This window comes from Lagenorhynchus albirostris, chromosome 1, assembly GCF_949774975.1.
Source record: "Lagenorhynchus albirostris chromosome 1, mLagAlb1.1, whole genome shotgun sequence".
Taxonomy (NCBI): Eukaryota; Metazoa; Chordata; class Mammalia; order Artiodactyla; family Delphinidae; genus Lagenorhynchus; species Lagenorhynchus albirostris.
In genome coordinates this window covers 33009353-33028330 of record NC_083095.1, presented here as the reverse complement: position 1 = coordinate 33028330, position 18978 = coordinate 33009353, and the positions used below count along the sequence as shown (strand labels likewise).

General features: G+C 40.3%; 1 protein-coding gene across 4 annotated transcripts in view; it reads right to left on the bottom strand.

The window, feature by feature from the left end:
* DCAF5 (DDB1 and CUL4 associated factor 5) overlaps positions 1–18978 on the bottom strand; it is a 96847-nt gene that overhangs the window by 45508 nt on the left and 32361 nt on the right. For all 4 annotated transcript variants that reach the window (XM_060140506.1, XM_060140515.1, XM_060140523.1 and 1 more), the window contains one exon: positions 18347–18476. In XM_060140506.1, coding sequence (XP_059996489.1) covers positions 18347–18476 — 130 coding nt within the window. The remainder of the gene's footprint in view (positions 1–18346; positions 18477–18978) is intronic.

Below are 18978 nucleotides of genomic sequence, written 5' to 3'. Positions count from 1 at the left end.
CCTGCCAGACTTATTTGAAACATTTTTAAGGAAGAAGTTTTAATAGCATTTTACCAAGTGAAAACTTAAAGAGCTATATGTTACCAGAAGAAATTTAACACTGAATGAATATAACACATTTTCTTTTATTTCTTTTCTGGCAAGAGAGTGATGGAGAAGTTTAAGGGGACAAGAAAGGAGATATCTCAAAAACAAAACTAAACTGAACCAAAAAAAAACCCAAAACCTGTAAACAACCAAAAGAGGAAAAAAAAAGGAATTAAAAGTAATTTACAATTATAATAGTGTCTATAGGTTTTATAGAGAATAAATTACTCCTGCTATTAGTGTTAGCATGTTTGACCATTTGACATAATTGAATTCACAACTTTGGTTTTTCCAACATGCTGTTGTATTAACCATAAATCCAAGAAGTCATCTTTTCTCTGAAACTCTGATATTAATTTTGGTTCTGAAGACTCTTTAATATATTCTTTATATCATTATACAGATATAATGAAATGATATGTGGTGTAAATCTTTATAACTGGCAAAGCGCTATACAAATTGAAGAGATTACTACTATAATGTTTTTTAAAAAAGAAAGCAGATATCCCATGGGAAAAGGAGGCCCTGGACCACAGTGCAAAGGAAGCTGCCAACCTGGCCTAATCATAAAAACATTCTGCACCACCACTAGCCACAGTGAGTCCTGTGTCCCCCAAAGCAGTCTTCTCACCAGAGGGAAGAACGCTCTAGTACTGCAGGTATGTGTGGAAACAAGGCTTAGGCAAAACAGACTTTAATCCTCTTATGTTTGGAAGGGAAGTAAAGAGAAAAGTGACTTAGAAAACGGTCCCTAGAACTCTAAACATCAAGGAGAAGCCTGGTACTCCTGCAGTCCCCAAGTAATAATCCCTGCAGAGCAATGTTCTTATAATGTCCTAAACACAGGCCACAGTCATTCACATACAGGGAATGAATGATGGGGCTGTTAGAGCCCAGGCATTTCCTTTACAGGGTGTCCTAGCTGCCACAGGCATGTGGTGTTATCTAAACACTGATCTCAAAAACAATGAAAGCCTTTCAATTCAAGATCAGCATGGAGTGTGCAAATAAACCAGTATCTGTAGGACTGAAGAGGAGTTGGGGGTGGGAACAAGACTCAACAAAAAGAAACTTGGTCAGCCACAGCGGCAGGGGATTGCATCAGCTCAGGCATCCCTGACAGGAAAGCTGGGGCCTCTGGCAACACCCTTTCCATTTGTTAACAGGAACTTCCTCTGCAGATTCTAGTCAGGCCTGCAGGAGTCTGCCCAAGACAGGCATCTGGGCCCATCCCATTCCCACCCAAGCTCCTATGTCTGCAATCTGGCCACTCTACAGAGGTCTGTTTGTGGGCTCCACAAGAGTCACTAACTTTTCTCTTAGTTTTTGGGCAGGGAACTCCTATCTCTCACACAGGGAGGGTAGGTACATAGGAATCTTGCTCCTAGAGTGTTTAGGGGTGCAGCTACCAAAAACCTGTAGCAGCAGCTACTAAAACTGAATACTTCATGTTTGGGTGCAAAAATCCTTTCAGAGGGATAGACTGACACCTGAAATTCAGAAAGTCAGCTACATTAACTGTAATTTCTCAGCAGGGGTTCTGCAGCTGGCTCCTCCTGTTGAGAATGGTCTTGTTCATCAGGAAGAAAAGGCTTAGGAGCAGTTCCCCCTCACAGTCAAGATATAAAGATAATATCAAAGATACTGCTGTTTATGATTCCATGGATAAGATGCATGATAAATCATCTGGGACTTTTAAAATATGCAGATTGGGACTTCCCCAGCGGTCCAGTTGTTCAGACTCCACACTTCCACGGTAGGGGGCATGCATGGTTCAATCCCTGGTCAGGGAAGCCAAGACCCCACAAGCCACATGGGCAAAAAAAAAAAAAAAAAAAAAAAAAACAAGGCAGATTCTCAGGATCCATCCCCAGATATTCTAATTCAGTCTGAGAAGTGGGCCCAGGAATCTGAATTTAACAAGCAACCTTAATTAATTATGATGCATGTGACTTTCAAACCACACTTTGAAAAATATGGTTCCATTTTGGAATTTGGGGCGGCAGGTGTAGAGGGGAAAATAAGGTGGAGAGAAAGCAGATTACTAGAGGCTCAGCGAAAAGCCAATCACACAGTATGGCACTTTTTACAGCCCCATGTCTAACAGCAGAAAGGACTCTAACTCCTTTTAAGATCAGAGTTCCACTCTACCAACAATGCCTGAAATGTTTTTTTTCCTGCCCTCAACACATTCCCTGAAGGAGAAATTTCTTACTTCTTCTTGGAGGACTGATGGTACCTGTACATAAGAATGCCTCAATCTTGACAGCGGAGGTGCCACCATCTCCACTCCTCCAGAGAAATGGTCACCATTACACACACCCAAATGAGATGAGCAGTATCTTGAAAGGACTAGCAACAAGTTAAAATGAGTTCAAATCAAAATATCCCTAGTGGGAAGCAGCTGCATAGCACAGGGAGATCAGCTCGGTGCTTTGTGACCACCTAGAGGAGTGGGATAGGGAGGGTGGAAGGGAGACGCAAGAGGGAGGGGATATGGGGATATATGTATACATATAGCTGATTCACTTTGTTATACAGCAGAAACTAACAACATTGTAAAGCAATTGTACTCCAATAAAGATGTTAAAAAAATTAAAAAATAAATAAGATAAAAGCAGGTAAAATAAAATGATTGTTAATAGATTTTAAAAAACCCCAAAATATCCTTATAAGAAAAATAAAAGCAATCAATCTATTCCCAGCCTATCTTCAACCAAGAATTTGTCATAAAATGCAACAAGAATGGGGCAGGAGGTGATCCAAGGGTCAGCATGCAAAAGACGCAGGACAAAAAGCAAGAGAACCTCAGAACATCAGGAAAATATTCCTCACTAGTGTGTTCCCCTGGGTTTTTGCTTTTTGGCCCCTCAAAAATATTCAATTGGACTTCTTTACTGCTTTGGTGGGATAAAAAGAAAAATTTTAAAAGTCTTTGGCCAAGGCTAAAGTCTTGGAACAGAAGAGGAACAAGCCAAGGCTGTTTCCAGAAAAAGTGACTAGGAGTATCAAGTCCTGCACAAGATAGAGCACTGGTAAGCGTTCCAAGATCTGGCTTCATGAACCTAGATTTCCATAAATCCATGATTAAGTAATTCGTCAACAGTGCCAACAAGATTTTCCAAAGCCCACTGGCATGAATTTCTTCAGAGTTTCTATGTGAAAGTTTCCTAACACCTGTGAAACACTTGGAGTCAAGGCACTGCTACTCCAAATCACAGGCATCAGAGCTGGTATCAGACAACCAGAGAGGCAAATTCAATGTCCCACGGGTAGGGGAAAATCTCTCCCCTCCAGTTTCTGCTTTAGGACAGGATGACCTATAAGGAATACAGGGGCATTTTGTACTTCCTATAACACAACCCAGAGAACATGACAAACCCTAGAAGATACTAGAATTAAGTAAAAAGTGAAAAAGTTCAAAAAGTCACAGCCCACATCAGTTCCGTTCAAGTGTGTTCAAGATCTTGGTGATCACTTAACCTTTTTCTTTCCTTTTCTTTTTAATTGAAATATAGTTGATTTACAACATTGTGTAAGTTTCTAGTGTACAGCAAAGTGATTCAGTTTTTTATATATATATATTTTTTTCATATTCTTTTCCATTATGGTTTATGACAGAATATTGAATATAGTCCCCTGTGCTATACAGTAGGACCTTGTTGTTTATCTATTTTATACATAGTAGTTTGTATCTGCTAATCCCAAACTCCTACTTTATCCCTCCTCCACCCCCTTTCTCCTTTGGTAACCGTAAGTTTGTTTTCCATGTCTGTGAGTGTGTTTCTGTTTTGTAAATAAGTTCATTTGTATCATATTTTAGATTCCACATATAAGTGATATCATATGGTTATGTTTTTCTCTTTCTGACTTACTTTGCTTGGTATGACAATCTCTAGGTCCATCCATGTTGCTGCAAATGGCATTATTTCATTCTTTCTTATGGCTATGTAGTATTTCATTGCATACATATACCACATCTTCCTTTGTTTTCAAATGGTTGTGCTGTGCGTGCACTCGTGGGATTTTATTTCCCCGACCAGGGATTGAACCCGTGGCCACGTTAGTCAAAGCGTCGAGTCCTAACCGTGGGACCACCGGGGAAGTCCCTACCACATTTTCCTTAACCATTTCTTTTATGTGAGTTGGAAGGAGAAGAACCTGGGCTTTCTCTTTTGTTTTTTCTAATACAGTCCTCAGTTCCAAGATTGAGACTTCTCTAGAGGAAACCAGAACTATTGGACAATAAGCCCGAGAAAGACACACTGTCATCTGCGACTAAACAAACTTATTTTCTTCAGAACATGATCCACTGCCAAGCCTCTCTGGGTTGAAATATAGATACAGGTTCAGTGTCCACGGTACAATTTCCTTCCCTTTTTGAACATCCAGAAATTTAAGTCTGAATGAGGTCAGCAGAAGTGCTAGACTAAATTTCTGATAAAAAGATCTTCAGGTAATCAAATGGCATATCTAGTCCCTCCATGAAGCAAACATGGATGGTAGGTATTGCAGTGCCTCTAATCATCACCTTCCAGAACAGGGACATACCCAGAGTTGAAGTGACATACAGTCCACGTTTTTGCCTTTGGCTCAGAGGATCCCAAAAGCCACATAAAACCAACCAAGATCACAACCTCATGCAAGATCTCAAAATGAATTAAGAAGCAGTGCCGTAACAGTTTTGTTCTTGGACACTCATGACATTTCTACAGAATTAGGGACTCAGCATTTAGTCATCTCAGTTCATCAGATGACCTGCTTATTCAAAACCCCCCTTTACTCTGAGCTGTGGAAAAAGAGAGAGGGGTTTTGTAAGCAGCCATTTAATCTTTATCTTAAGCTATTCTTGGCCCTACCGTCTGACAGATGTTACATAGCATCAGCCCTGACCTCACAGTGTAGAAAACTGGAGAGGAAGAGTTTAATGAATAGTGGTTGGCAGGAGGAAGAAAAAAGCCAGGGGAAGGGGGAAACTGAGATGGCAGTTGCTACAGCAACAGTAACAGTGCAGAAGGAGTGGGTGGGAATACAGGCAGATAAACAGGCAGACCCTGATGGCAGGAGGAGAAACTGGGTGTGTGTGCTGACTGTCAGGATACAAGGCCACAAAGCTAGAGGAATGTTAAAGGGGAAACAGGCAAAGTCTAGAAAAAATCCTAAGCAGAAGAGGGTCTGAAAACAAAAATTACAATTTGGTATCTTCTACAAGAACACTTATGCAAACAGTTGAAAACAAGAGAAGAGAGGAATGCAAAGGAAAGGGGAGAGAAGGCCAAAGTGCTGACCGATGAGACACGATTATAGGAAGATGGCTTATTTCATACAGGAGCCACTTACTGAGAATGTGTCCAAAAACCAAAGTCACCTCTAGTTGGCAATAATATAAATGTCTTAGGATAACGGCTTTCAAACTTGTTTATAGTAAACCTTTGTAGTAAGTACATCTTATACTACATTCCAGTACACTCACATTTATTTAGCATAAATTCATTAAACAACTTACTGTCTGCTGTGTGCAATGCACTGATTTTCTATTTTCTATCTAATAAATACTTGTGACCATCTAAATTAATTTCATGGCCCAATGGATTACTTAAAGAGCTTCCTATCTTATCTCCTTGCTTCCACTCTTGGCCCATGCTTCATTTCATCCTGAACAAGACAGCCAGAGGCATGCTGATCCATGAGTCAAGATCACATCATTCCTTTGCTGAAAATCTGCCAGTGGCTTCCCAGTTCAACCAGATTAAAACCCAAATTCTTTTTTTTCTTTTTAAGGTTTTAAATTTTATTTATTTACTTACTTACTCATTTAACTTTCTGGCCGCGCCACGTGGCATGTGGCATCTTAGTTCCCTGACCAGGGATGGAACCCACGCCCCCTGCATTGGAAGCACAGAGTCTTAACCACTGACCGCCAGGAAGTCCCCCAAACCCAAATTCTTTATAATGCCAACAATGCCCTAGACAGCCCCTCAATCCCTATGTCTCTGGCTCTGCCCCCTAGCACTCATCTTACCTTACTCTGCTTCAACCACACGATGCCTCCTTCCTGCTCCTAGAATACGTCAGACATGTTTCTGCGTTAGGGCTTTTGCACTTGCAAATCCTGAGGGAACGTTCCTCCCCAGATATGAGCATGGTTCGTTCACTTAACTCTTTATTCAAATATCCTTCTCAATTAGCCTTTCCTGATATACCCTATGCAAAAATGCAACTTCCCCAATGCTCGCTCTCTCCCTTGCCTGCTTAGTTTTCTCTACTACATGAATCACCATCTTACATACCATATATTTTTACGTACTTATTTTTGTTTCTTATTTGTCCTTTTCCACTAGACTATTAACTTTTATATCTTTTCCTGTGCATCCCAAGTGCTTAAACAGTGCCAGACACATAATAGGCATTCAATAAGTAGATGCTGCATGATCTAATGGATCATGAGTAGCAGTCTGAAAAACCTGACTTAGAACATTAAACAAAACAGGCTCCACAAAGGTTCACCTGGCTCCTGACATTTGTCTGCCCACAAAGTCTAATCTTGAGAGGCAAGCAGAAGAGCAACATAAAAATCAGAGAAATAGCAGGAGGCTTGAAGATCATCGGAGTCAAAGTTTTCTTTCACAGGCAAAGGACTGTGGCCTAGAAAGTAAAATGATTTGCCAATGACCACTTAGGTCTTTTCCTCCTCACTGACACCACCACACGTCCTTCAAATGAGTTAAATTTATCTACCTGCTAATAAGCAGCCAGCAAGAAGGAAGACTTTAACAGGTAAACAGGTATCATAATTTTATCTTGTATTTTAAAGCAAGTTTCTGATATTTGTAAAATGAAAGTTCAAAAGGACAATTAATAGTTAAACTTTAGGAAGTCAATTACAAGCTAAAAAAAGAAAATTTATCTATCAGGTTTCAGAAGGTAGACAGTGAACTCTATAGGCTTTGAATACATGCCTTATCCAATTATGTCTAAGGATAGATAGTGATAAACATTTGGATTGATGAATGTACTGAGACCAACAAGAAGATATGTTAATTAGACTATAGCATTTAGGTAATTTTTTTTATACCTTTCATTTTATTTTCCAAGTTTTCCTACAATGAACATGAACTTCTGTAATCAGAAGAAAATACATCATTCTAAAATGTCATCTCAAACATACTCCCTCTTTAATTAAGGGACCACAGAAGATAGCTTTGAGAAGAGTATGACAGTGGGGAATTTAAAGAGCTTCTTAATTGAAACTTCAAATAATATGCTGCCCCACAGGATTCTGGTGTAGATGCAAATCTGAAATTAAATCATTGTTTTAAATTCATATAATGATAGTTAAACAAAAATTTTCAAAGGACTCTGAAAATTTCAGTGTCCCTCACCATCCTTCTCAATGAAGGCAAATAATATCCCTCCTTTGAAAGGTTTTTAAGTACTAAACAGGCATCCCTTGGTTAGCACTGGACATAGTACCAGGTTAGATCTGAAACTACACCTAGTTTGATTTCATTCGGCAGATCCACCATTCCACTTCCCAAGCACCCATAAATAAATGGCAAAGTTGTATTATTGGAATAAAAAACTGATTCAAAACACAAAGTTTTTAATGTAGAATTCAGAAACATTAGCAATGTTCTTGGAAAGTCTTCTATACGTGGGCAAATTCATGGATAAATGAAGCCAAGATTATTAAAGAGTGTATGAAGACATCCCCATCTAAAACACGTGACTCACACCAGATAAAATACAAGGGGTCAAACGTAAGGTCACAAAATAAAAAGTTCAAACTATGAAGAATTCACTGAAGGAATCAAATCACGATAGATACCCTTGAAGAAGCCACAAGTTCTTCATTAAATTTAATTTCCAAATATTACTCAGCCATAAAATGGAACGAAATTGAGTTACTTGCAGTGAGGTGGATGGACCTAGAGTCTGTCATACAGAGTGAAGTCAGAAACGGAAAAACAAATACCGTATGCTAAATGCATATATACGGAATCTAGAAAAACGGTACTGATGAACCTAGTGGTAGGGCAGGAATAAAGATGCAGACGTTGAGAATAGACTTGAGGGGGATGGCGAGGCTTGGACGTAGTGAGAAAGTAGCATGGACATATATACACTATCAAATGTAAAACAGATAGCTAGCGGGAAGCTGCTGCATAGCACAGGGAGATCAGCCCAGTGCTTTGTGACCACCTAGAGGGGTGAGATAGGGAGGGTGGGAGGGAGACGCAAGAGGGAGGGGATATGGGGATATATGTATACATTTAGCTGATTCACTTTGTTATACAGCAGGAACGAACACAACATTGTAAAGCAATTATACTTTAATAAAGATGTATAGGGACTTCCCTGGTGGCACAGTGGATAAGAATCTGCCTGCCAATGCAGGGGACACGGGTTCGAGCCCTGGTCCGGGAAAGATCCCACATGCCACAGAGCAACTAAGCCTGTGTGCCACAACTATTGAGCCTGCTCTCTAGAGCCCACAAGCCACAAGTACTGAAGCCCCCATGCCTGCAGCCTGTGCTCCACAACAAGAGAAGCCACCGCAATGAGAAGCCCGCACACCAAAACGAAGAGTAGCCCATGCTCGCCGCAACTAGAGAAAGCCCGTGCGCAGCAACGAAGACCCAATGCAGCCAAAAATAAATAAATTAATAAATAAAATTTTAAAAATAAAGATGTATAAAAAATTAATTTCCAAGATGTTTGTAAATTGTATCATCTAATCCTTGCATTAATCCTGTAAGGTGGACAGTGAAGGTAACATTATTCTCATCTCAAATTGGAGGAGACCTAGGTCCTGAATGCTTATGTGACTTGGCTTTAACCATACAACAAATAAGCAGCAGAAATAGGGCCAACAAGTTGTTTTCTGCTTCTTGGTTCAACAAGATTTCACAGAATACGCTCTGGAGATGGATTATTCCACCCAGCAAAAAAAAATAGCATCATATAACAATGCATCAGGGCCAGAAGGATTCATCTAAGTAATTCACTTCATACCCTTCCCTGTAGTTCAGTAACTCATATATTCAGGCATGCCTTTACTGAATAAACATTTATTGAATACCTGCTAACTATTCTAGACAATATGCTAGGCACATGAATTTAAAGATGAAATAAGATGAAAGGATACTTTCAAGAACTAATCAGGGACAAGAAAACCAACAGTTTCCTTCTATAACATGAATAGTGTTCTAATAAGGGGAATATGTGCTGTGAGAGACATAGGAAGAATATCTACCCTCCACTGGGTACACAGGAGGGGGAGCAGTCACAAAAGACTTCCTAGAAGAAAAACCTAAGCTGACTCTTAACAGAGAGAGTCAGAGAGTTGACTCAAGTTCTTAACTGGCAAAAGAAACGAGATAAATCTGGATATGTTAATACAGATAAATCCCCAACATACACTGATGGGTGAAATAGTCAAGTTGTAGAATAACTGCAGAGTGGTACATCATTTGTGTGAAAAGCATACATGCATATAGAAACAAAAATCATATATTTTCTATGGGTACATGTATAAGCATATAAAAGCAAAGAAAAAGTTCTGGAAGCATATACTGCAAACTCCTAACACTCATTACCCCCAGAGGAGGGGGCAGGGGACCAGGACTGGAAGAGGTAGTCAGAAGGAACTTTAGCCTTACTGACAGTTTTAAAAGGAGAATGTTATTATGTGTTACTTGCATTTAACTTTTTATTTTGAAATAATTATAGATTCAGAGGAATTTGCAAATAAATTTCCTTGTAAAAAGAATTTGCAAAGAATAAAAATCATATGATCATCTCAACAGAGATGCAGAAAAAGCTTTTGACAAAAGTCAACATCCATTTATGATAAAAACTCTCCAGAAAGTGGGCATAGAGGGAACATATCTCAACACAAAAATACGATAAAGCCCCAGCTAACATCATACTCAACAGTGAAAAGCTGAAAGTGTTTCCTCTAAGATCAGGGACAAGACAAGGATGCCCACTCTTGCCATTTTATTCAACATAGTTTTGAAGTCCTAGCCACAGCAATCAGAGAAGAAAAAGAAATAAAAGGAACCCAAATTGGAAAGGAAAAAGTAAAACAGTCACTGTTTGCTGATGACGTGATACTATACATAGAAAATCAACAAGGTTCTTTGAACCCTTTACCCAGACTCTCCCAGTGTTACCACCTTGCATAACTACAGTATGATGTCAAAACAAGGAAATTTACATTGGTACAATCTATAGCGCTTACTCAGATTCTGTCAGTTATACATGCACTCATTTGTGTGTGTGTGTGTGTGTGTGTGTGTGTGTGTGTGTGTGTGTGTAGCTCTGTGCAATTCTATCACTTGTATAACTTCATGTAACCACAATACTTATCTGTACCATCACCACAAGACTTCCTTGTGCCACCCTTTTATAGTCACATCTACCCCCTCTACCTCTAACCCTAACACCTGGCAATGACTAATTTGTTCTCCATCTCTATAATTATATTCTCCCATGAATGTTATATAAATGGAATCATGCAGTATGTATCCTTTTGAGATTGGCTTTTTCATGTAGCATAATTCACTTAAGGTTTATCCAAATTGTTGCATGTATCAATAGTTCACTGTTTTTTATTGCTGAGTAGTATTCTATGGTATAAATGTACTACAGTTTTTTTTGTTTTTAAACTATTCACCCATTGAAAAACATATGGGTAGTTTCCAGCTTTTGGCTATTATGAATAAAGCAGCTATGAACGTTCATGTTCAAGTTTCTGTATGAAAGTAAGTTTTCCTCTCTCTTGGATAAATGCCCGGATGCGCAGGCTCAGCGGCCACGGCTCACGGGCCCAGCCGCTCTGCGGCATGTGGGATCCTCCCGGACCAGGGCACGAACCCATGTCCCCTGAATCGGCAGGTGGACTCTCAACCACTGCACCACCAGGGAAGCCCAAGTTTTCACTTTAAAATAGTTAATTTTATGTTATGTAAATTTTATCTCAATTTTTAAAAAAGAATACCTTTCAGAGATACATACTAAAGTATTTACAGAGGAAATGATATAATGCTACATGGAAATGGATCCAAAATAATTGGGAAGGGAGGTCACAGAGGAAGAATAAATGAAATAAGATTGTCAATGGGTTAACTGAAGCTGGGTGCTAGGTAAAATGGAGTTTATTTTACAATTCTACATATATATATGTGTATGTGAAATTTTTAATATAAAAAGCTTTTTAAAAAGAAGAAAAAGTCAAGATTTGATTTTAAAATAAAGTGTACTTGATTTAGGAATTTGATATCACCTCCTCCTGAATAACAAGAGTTGGGGAGAATTAAAGGGAGGATATGAACTGGAACATGCTTCCACAACTCCCATCCATTCACCAGGCATTCCCCAGATGCTCTGGTCTGAAGCTAAGTCTCTTTCTATAAAAAGGCACACTGGTGAGAATGAATGGACACAGGGAAGCTCTGGCCTAAAGCCCAAAGACCCTGGGTCCAAATGAACACAGCAGCAAATTCAACAGACCTCTGAATAATCACAGCTTCCACCTTGAAGGATAAGCAAAGTTGTCAGATCACCTGGGGTATGTATTAAAAAATGGCAGATTCACAGGTTCTGCCCCAGATTAACAGTTCAATCTTTGGGTCTGTGCTTTAGGAAGCAGCACGTTAACAACCTCCCCAGGTGATTCTGATGCCCTCTAAAGTTTGAGAATCACTGGGTTAGGATACTGGGGCCCTGCTATCTTCTAGTGGCCAAAGCTGATTCTAGAGCTCCACCTTGTGGCCCAAAAGCCAGAAAGCAATTTTGCCAGAATCCTTGACTTCCATACATCACTAGTTGACAGGTGTCCAAAGCCCCAGAAGAACCCTTACAACCTCCTCTAAGGATTTATTCCCTACAGATGACATTTTGATCCATGCCATTACACTCAGGGAGTTAATGAAAACATTACAGAAAGCTAGCTTTGAGAATACATACTATTTTGGGATGAGTGTAACACTGTACTCATTCAATATTTACTAAGGGTCCATAACATTCTAAGCACTGTGCTAGGCGATAGAGATTAAAAATAAATAAAACATGGCTCTGTCCTTAAAAATCCACAGAAAAACATGAGAATTAATAGTACAGATTAGGACAAGTGCTTCCTTCCTGAGAAGTAATTCCTGAGCACTGGAAGGAAATAACAGACATAATACTGGTCTGTCTGGAGATAAAACACAGTCACAGGAAAGATAATCAATGATGGCAAAAGCGGTGACTGAGACATGCAACATGAATGCCACAGGCCGTAAGCATTATACTTTACAGAGGTTCTAGATAGAGCGATCCCTTCTGCTAGAAGTGAGGGCAAGCTTCATTCATTCAGCATGTACTCTGTGCCAAAACTGGGCTAGATGCTGGGGACACAGCGAGTAAAGTAAGCTTTAAGAGTATGTAACAGGGAGACACAGCAAGGACGTCTGCACTGATGGGCTTCCATTTGATCTTGGACCTTGAGGGGTAACTAGGATTTGAATAGGAAAAGAAAAATCAAGAAAAAAGGAGAAATTCTCCTCTACGTGTGTTTGTATGCAGAGGAGGAGTTACAAGGGGAGAAGGGGCACTGGTACCAGCGAAGGGGTTGACTGCTTGCGTAACGAGTTTTTATTTCATCCAGTAAACTAGGTCATACATTCATTCCCAAAAAAACATTTTCTTGGAGCATCCTGCATAATTGGTTCAGGGGATATGGCCATGAAGAAAGATAAAAGGCAGCCACTACAGCTCCTGGGTAGGGGAATGGCAGAAGTGATGTTTAAGGACATGTGCTATGTGCCAGAAGCAAGAGGCAGGTTAAGAAGCCAGTGTAGTCAACACCTTATGGAAACAGTGATATGGACCTGAAATAGGGCAGGGGCTTTAAGAACTGAAAATAGTGGCCAGGCACTAACACAGAGCAAGGCTGGTCATGGCAGAGGGAGGGAGAAACAGAAGAGTCAAATGGGACTCTAGGATTTTAGCCAGGATGAGTACAAGAGTGATGGCGACATTAATAAAAATAAAGAACTTAAAGATATACAGTTTTAGGGGAAAAAAAACAAGCTTTTATTACAGGCTTCAATAGATGGGACATTTGCCTGAGTATTGGATATATACATATAAACACTAAAGATGGGTGAGTGGGAGAGGAGAGAGAGAAAGCAGAGTATAAATGCCTTTTCGGGCCTTTGAAGTTGAACACTTGGGCTCTATTTTCCCATAATAGTATGAGTAGCCCTCAAATGCAATGTGGCAGAGATTGCCTAGGTGTTCAGAAGGCAAGGAGTTACACTTAACTTGGTCTCTACAGAAGTAGGATTGGTACAGGCCGAGAGAACATTTAGGCCCCAAAGCCAGGTGAGTTACTAAGAGCAACTCCTTTCTGAGAGCAGGAATTTGCACTCATTACCCATTATCAAGTGTGTAATTTACACAACACGTAAAAGCACCAGCTTATAAGGTAAGTCTTTACAGGAATTCCTGGCTTGCCCTAGTTTTATTATTGAGTGGGAAAGAACCACTCTCTTTATTATCCTTGTCAAAGCAAGACATTGTTACCTGTCACAGAACTAACGGATCCTGACAAAAACTGACAAACTAAAGATACGAGAAGGGAGAGAGGTGGTGAGTGAACAGACAGCTAAAACAGGCAATGAAAATGGTGAGACAAGGAGAGTAACAGCAGGGAAAACTTCACTCTTCCTGAACGCTTTGGGTGTTCAAGGAGTTCAGTTTTGAAAACTGTTCAGAGGCCACTGCAATAGTCCAAGCAAGACATCATAACTGGGATGTTGGCAGTGATAAAGGAGAGGACGGTTGTGAAAAGACATCAGCAGAAATAATCTAAATGAAATAAACCAAACCTCGCCCAAACTTGCAATGCATACTTGTATATGTGAAGTTTTCTCTTATCCAGTTACTTATACTCAAGTTCCCCAGCTATGCCCCCTTCATTTCCACTAAAATCCCCAAAGCAGACCCTCAAGCTCCAATGACTACATGACCAGGGAAGTAACATAAATGAGAGAAGCACACCCGGATTAAGACATCAAGGAGTGGTGGAACCTGTAACACATCCCAAAGGTTTAAAGAGGAACCCATGATTCAACTTCGGCTGACTGTTGCCATGTGAGAATAAAGGTCCAATGATATCAGATCTTTTGAATTTTTCAAGAGATGTTAGAAACTGTGATTTTTTCTGTGTAATTTTCTAAACACTATTACATCATGTAGGCCAAGCAAAATATCTCTGTGGGTTGAATATGACCTATGGGCAACTAGTTTACAACCTCTGTTCTAAAGCTTTACAAAAGAAAAATTAAGAGCATGTGCGGGTTTCCAGGGTTAGGAGAGCGAGAAACATGGGAAGTCAGCATGAAGACTGGGGCTGGGCCAGAGGACAGTGAAAAGGGAGGCAGAAAGTCTAAAGGCCTCAGACTCTAGAGTTGGATAGGCCTGTATTAAAAAAATTTGAGAGGAATTCTGACAAAGCTTTATTTCAAGGAGACATAGATGATAGAAAACTAGAACATACAGGGGAGGATATAATACACATATATGCATGTTATTTCACCTCTCTGTACCTTGACTTCCTTATCATTAAAATAGGAATAATAGAATCTATTTCATAAGGGTGTCATAGGATTAAATAAGGAATTATTCATGTAACTGTCATTATCCCCAGCATGTAATGCTTAATAAATGTTAGCTATTATTTATTATTATGAGGCACTGAGAGGTGAAGTAACATGCTCAAGATCACATGGCTATTAAGGTATACTACCTGGCTCTGTACCCAGGATGTACTTCAGATCCTACACTCTAAACCATCAAGCTCTTCTGCCTCCCTTTACAATCCGTACAATAGGAAGTCAGATCAGATGATAACTGAAGTCCCTTCTAGAGCTGACACTTTATTCTACCAGCCAGCCCTCTAAGTCAGCTTATTTCAGGGCAGTAGTAGGACAAACATGAACCTGTTCACACTCCTATGGGCTACCTGCTAAAGTGGAGAGACACAGCTTAGGCTTGGGGTAGGGCAGGGAAACCGTTCCAGCATGGAACCACCCATAAGGTAAGGTAGGAAGGGAAAGATATTCAATGTGAGCCCCCCTTATTGTTCCACAGAGATATATTTGTTTCTAGGGAGCCAGTGGGCCACTTGAAAAGGCCCAGAATTCACACATGTGCCCAAGCTACTACAAGCTGGAAGTTACTTAGAAGCCTGCTAAGGAACCACAACAGGCTCTAAATCAAGAATCTTTAGAACACTGAGTGACTCATCCTCTTGGGGTTCAAAGGTCTCTATGAGAACCTGGTAAAAGCTCTCCTTGTCCCTAGAAAAAATGCCACGTGTGCTCACTCAGATACACAAGCACACATGATTTTACCTGCAATTACAAGGGGTTCACAAATTCCCTAAAATCTTTCCCTAGACTTTAAGTACCCCTGAAATAGATCATCTCTCCTGTTCCAGGCTTGTCCTCCCAGGCAATTCAGAATTGTCCCAAGATCTGGGTTGGGGTTTCTAGGCAGCTGTGTTTAGGAGACAAATCATCCATTGCAACTCAGCATAATTAATCCTGCATGGAAAAGACAAAGGGCCGTCTCTTTCTCCCGATACCAACTTGCACTGAGAAAATTCAAACAGAAAAGATCTGCAGTTTAATCCCCAAACACTAGTGGATGTGAAGAACAGGACCTCAAGAATATTTCATACCCTTTTTCTGCCTCATATCCAAAAAACCTTAGAAAAGTTGAAAGAAACAGGTAAAAACATCCTAGTCTCCACAGCACTGTGCTCCTCCTCTTATTCTAAAAAAGCAATCAGTCAAGATTGCCAACTAGCTTTACTAGATGACTTTTCTCCCACATGGGCTTTGAAAACTATAGGTTACCAAAGAAACCACATAACCTCACCCATAAATGAAGAAGTAATCAAAACAAGAAGATATTTTCCCCCCATAAGACCTGCAACAGTTTAAGTGTTCATGACGGTCTGGAGATGCATGTAGTCTCATGCACAGTTGGTAGGTTTGTAAATCAGTGCAGCCTTTTGTGGTTGTGGGAAAATTTGACAATTTTTATAAAAAATGTAAAAACGTACACTCTTTGTTTGATGCAGCAATTACCTAGATATTTTTGCAAAGGTAGGCCAAGATAGACGTGTGATCAGGGTCAGTGAAGCATAGTTTATAATGGCCCAAACAGGAAACAAGAAGTCTGGTTGCTGGGTACATCATATGAATGGAATACCACGTAGCCATTAACAGAATGTGCTAGATTTGCAAGTGCTTACATGAAAAAAGCTCCAAGACATATTATTAATTGGAAAAAGAAGCTGAGCACAGTGGTATTATTATGTGGTTCCTTTAGTCTAAATTCTTTTAAGGATATATATTCCTTATGTGAGTTACACACATTAAGTTATGTTCTGGACAGATACATAAGAAACTGTTCACTGTAGTTACCTTTGGAGATAGTGACTAGAGACCAGGAAAGAGAAGTACTGTATTGATGTAAAACATTTAAAAAACATACAAGCAACAGAGATAATCTTGAGATGGGATTTTCTTTTTCTATCTTTTTTTTCTATTCATTATACTTTTCTGGATATAGACCTTAAATCTAATAAATGTTACAATAAAAGTAAAGCAGAAATCTCAGAATTTTTTTAAAAAGAAAGAAGCCATGTTTAGTGAGGAGACAAGTAAAAATGGGAGGAGGGCCTCAATATAATGCACAGTAAGAAGCTGGTAGGGGAAAATCGGAAGAAGCATTAACGTTCAACCCCTCTCTTCTCTCAAGACACTGCTAACATCATGAACTGCTCAAGCTTTCCACTGGGGATGAATAGCTCAGGGCTCACTCCAGTTGCCAGCTATTCATTCTCAGTATGAGAGATAGCAGGTTGGGAGAAAGCTGGCATCTTTAGTCCAAATTCTGCCTTTTGTGATAAGGACAAGGCAGAACAGTTGTTCCTGAAGAGCCCAAAGTGGCAGAGGAGGCTTGGGCCGAACACAGGAGACTGTCTTCCTGGCAGAGAACAAGCCTCCCTCAGCACACAGCGTAAATGCACAATAGGGGTCCTGCTACTACACGCATTTCAGCCACATGGAAAAGAAAGAGCCAGGTGCATAGGCAACAGAGACCAGGAGAAATCTCTGCTGCCCTATGGAGCCTCAGGGAGCCCTGCTCAACACCAGGGATCCCCTTCTGGGCTACACAGATCTGCCATAGATCCAACCTCACCAGACTGCCCCATGGAGAGAATTAGCTAGAATTAAAAATCACCAAGGAAGGTAATCCTCTGTACTCAATTGCCCCTTTCATCCGAGGCCCATGAAATAAGTCATAACCTCGCTTACTTTCCATGATACTCTTCTGCAATAGTACCTTAAAGTGGGAAGTTAACTCCATGTAGAATTTTCAGAGGAGCTAGCAATGCATGCAAATCTTTCATAAAGCAAGGTTTGGCTTCATGCACAGATGCCATAAAAGGTCATCTCTCCCCCATGGGATTTAAGGAACATGAAAGAGGCTCCTACTTGCCCCATCCACATATTTCTCTTAATGATGTCTGAAATTCCCTGATTAGTGATTCGGATCATCAGCTCAGAATTGTCCTAAGTGTACTCTTTAATAATGCAAACAGAAGGGGAACACATTAGGTCCCTAACACTGTAGTGCAGTGGCTCTTAACCTTTACTGTTGCAGTCACTGGTCCTTTCGTGAAACTGAAAAAAACTAAACTCCCTTCTCAGAAAAACATACTTAGATGAATACACAATATAATTTCCATGCAGTTTGGGGGTTCACAGTCTTCCTGAAGCTCATATTCCCTTCAGCCCGGGGTTAAGAATCCCCAGTTCAGGGGCAACGCATTTAACAAATCACCATCACTCCTCCAGAAGACCTCCCATGCATTTGGGGAACCCTGGACCTAAAGATAGAAGGTAGTGCTGAAGAGAGCTCTGCCATTGCAAAGTTTGCCTAGAACTGATCCTGTCTAGAGTCCAGATTACAATTTATGATTCCTCCTTAGCAAGGAGTGTGGATGTCTCACACTGCCTGCCCCCTGGAAATAGGGTCCCCCTGGCTTCAGAGACACTGGGATATGTTAGGAGATGTCCAGCTGAGATCAACTGCCAACCAGGTTCTCAAGACTGTTGCTGACTGATGACATTACCTGAGAGTTGAGTCAGGGGAAACTTTTAACAACTTCTGAATAAAGGGGGCTCACCTCTGAGGTTTTCGAATATCCCAGAGTCCCACTCCTTCCTTTGAATTGGCTGTGGCCAATAACCTGGGCTCCACAGGGTTGAACATGACACTGTGAAAGGCTGATGGGTAGTTGGCCAGGCAGAAGGGCTCTGTGAAGAGAGAAATTCTGATCAGTCCACTTCAGGCACTGCTGGGCCTGTGGCAGGCAGACAAGCAGGATGTGAAAGCAAGAGGAGCACAGCCGTTAACAATCACCCCAGTGGGCTGGAATCCAGTGTAGGACATCATTCCAGTAGCCACGCTTGTTCACAAGGTCCCAAGTCCTGGCACACACCCTTCTGCACCAGAAAGTCTGCAAACAGCAACTTAAACACATATACACAAATTTTAAGCTATAATGCCAATAAATAAACATAGTACCTATTCAGATCCTGTAACAAAACAGAAATGGTCACTGTAAATGGGAAGTTAAGCTGTTTTACAGTAAGTAAAATTGAATTCCTCATGAGCTAAAAAAATTCACAATCAATTACTGGTAGGATTATTATACCTTAATCCAAATTTACTAGCTTTAGGAATTGAAAGTTTTAAAACTACACAAAGATTTAATGAAGACAAAATAAAACAATAGTGCAGTTTTTCCTTCTGGTA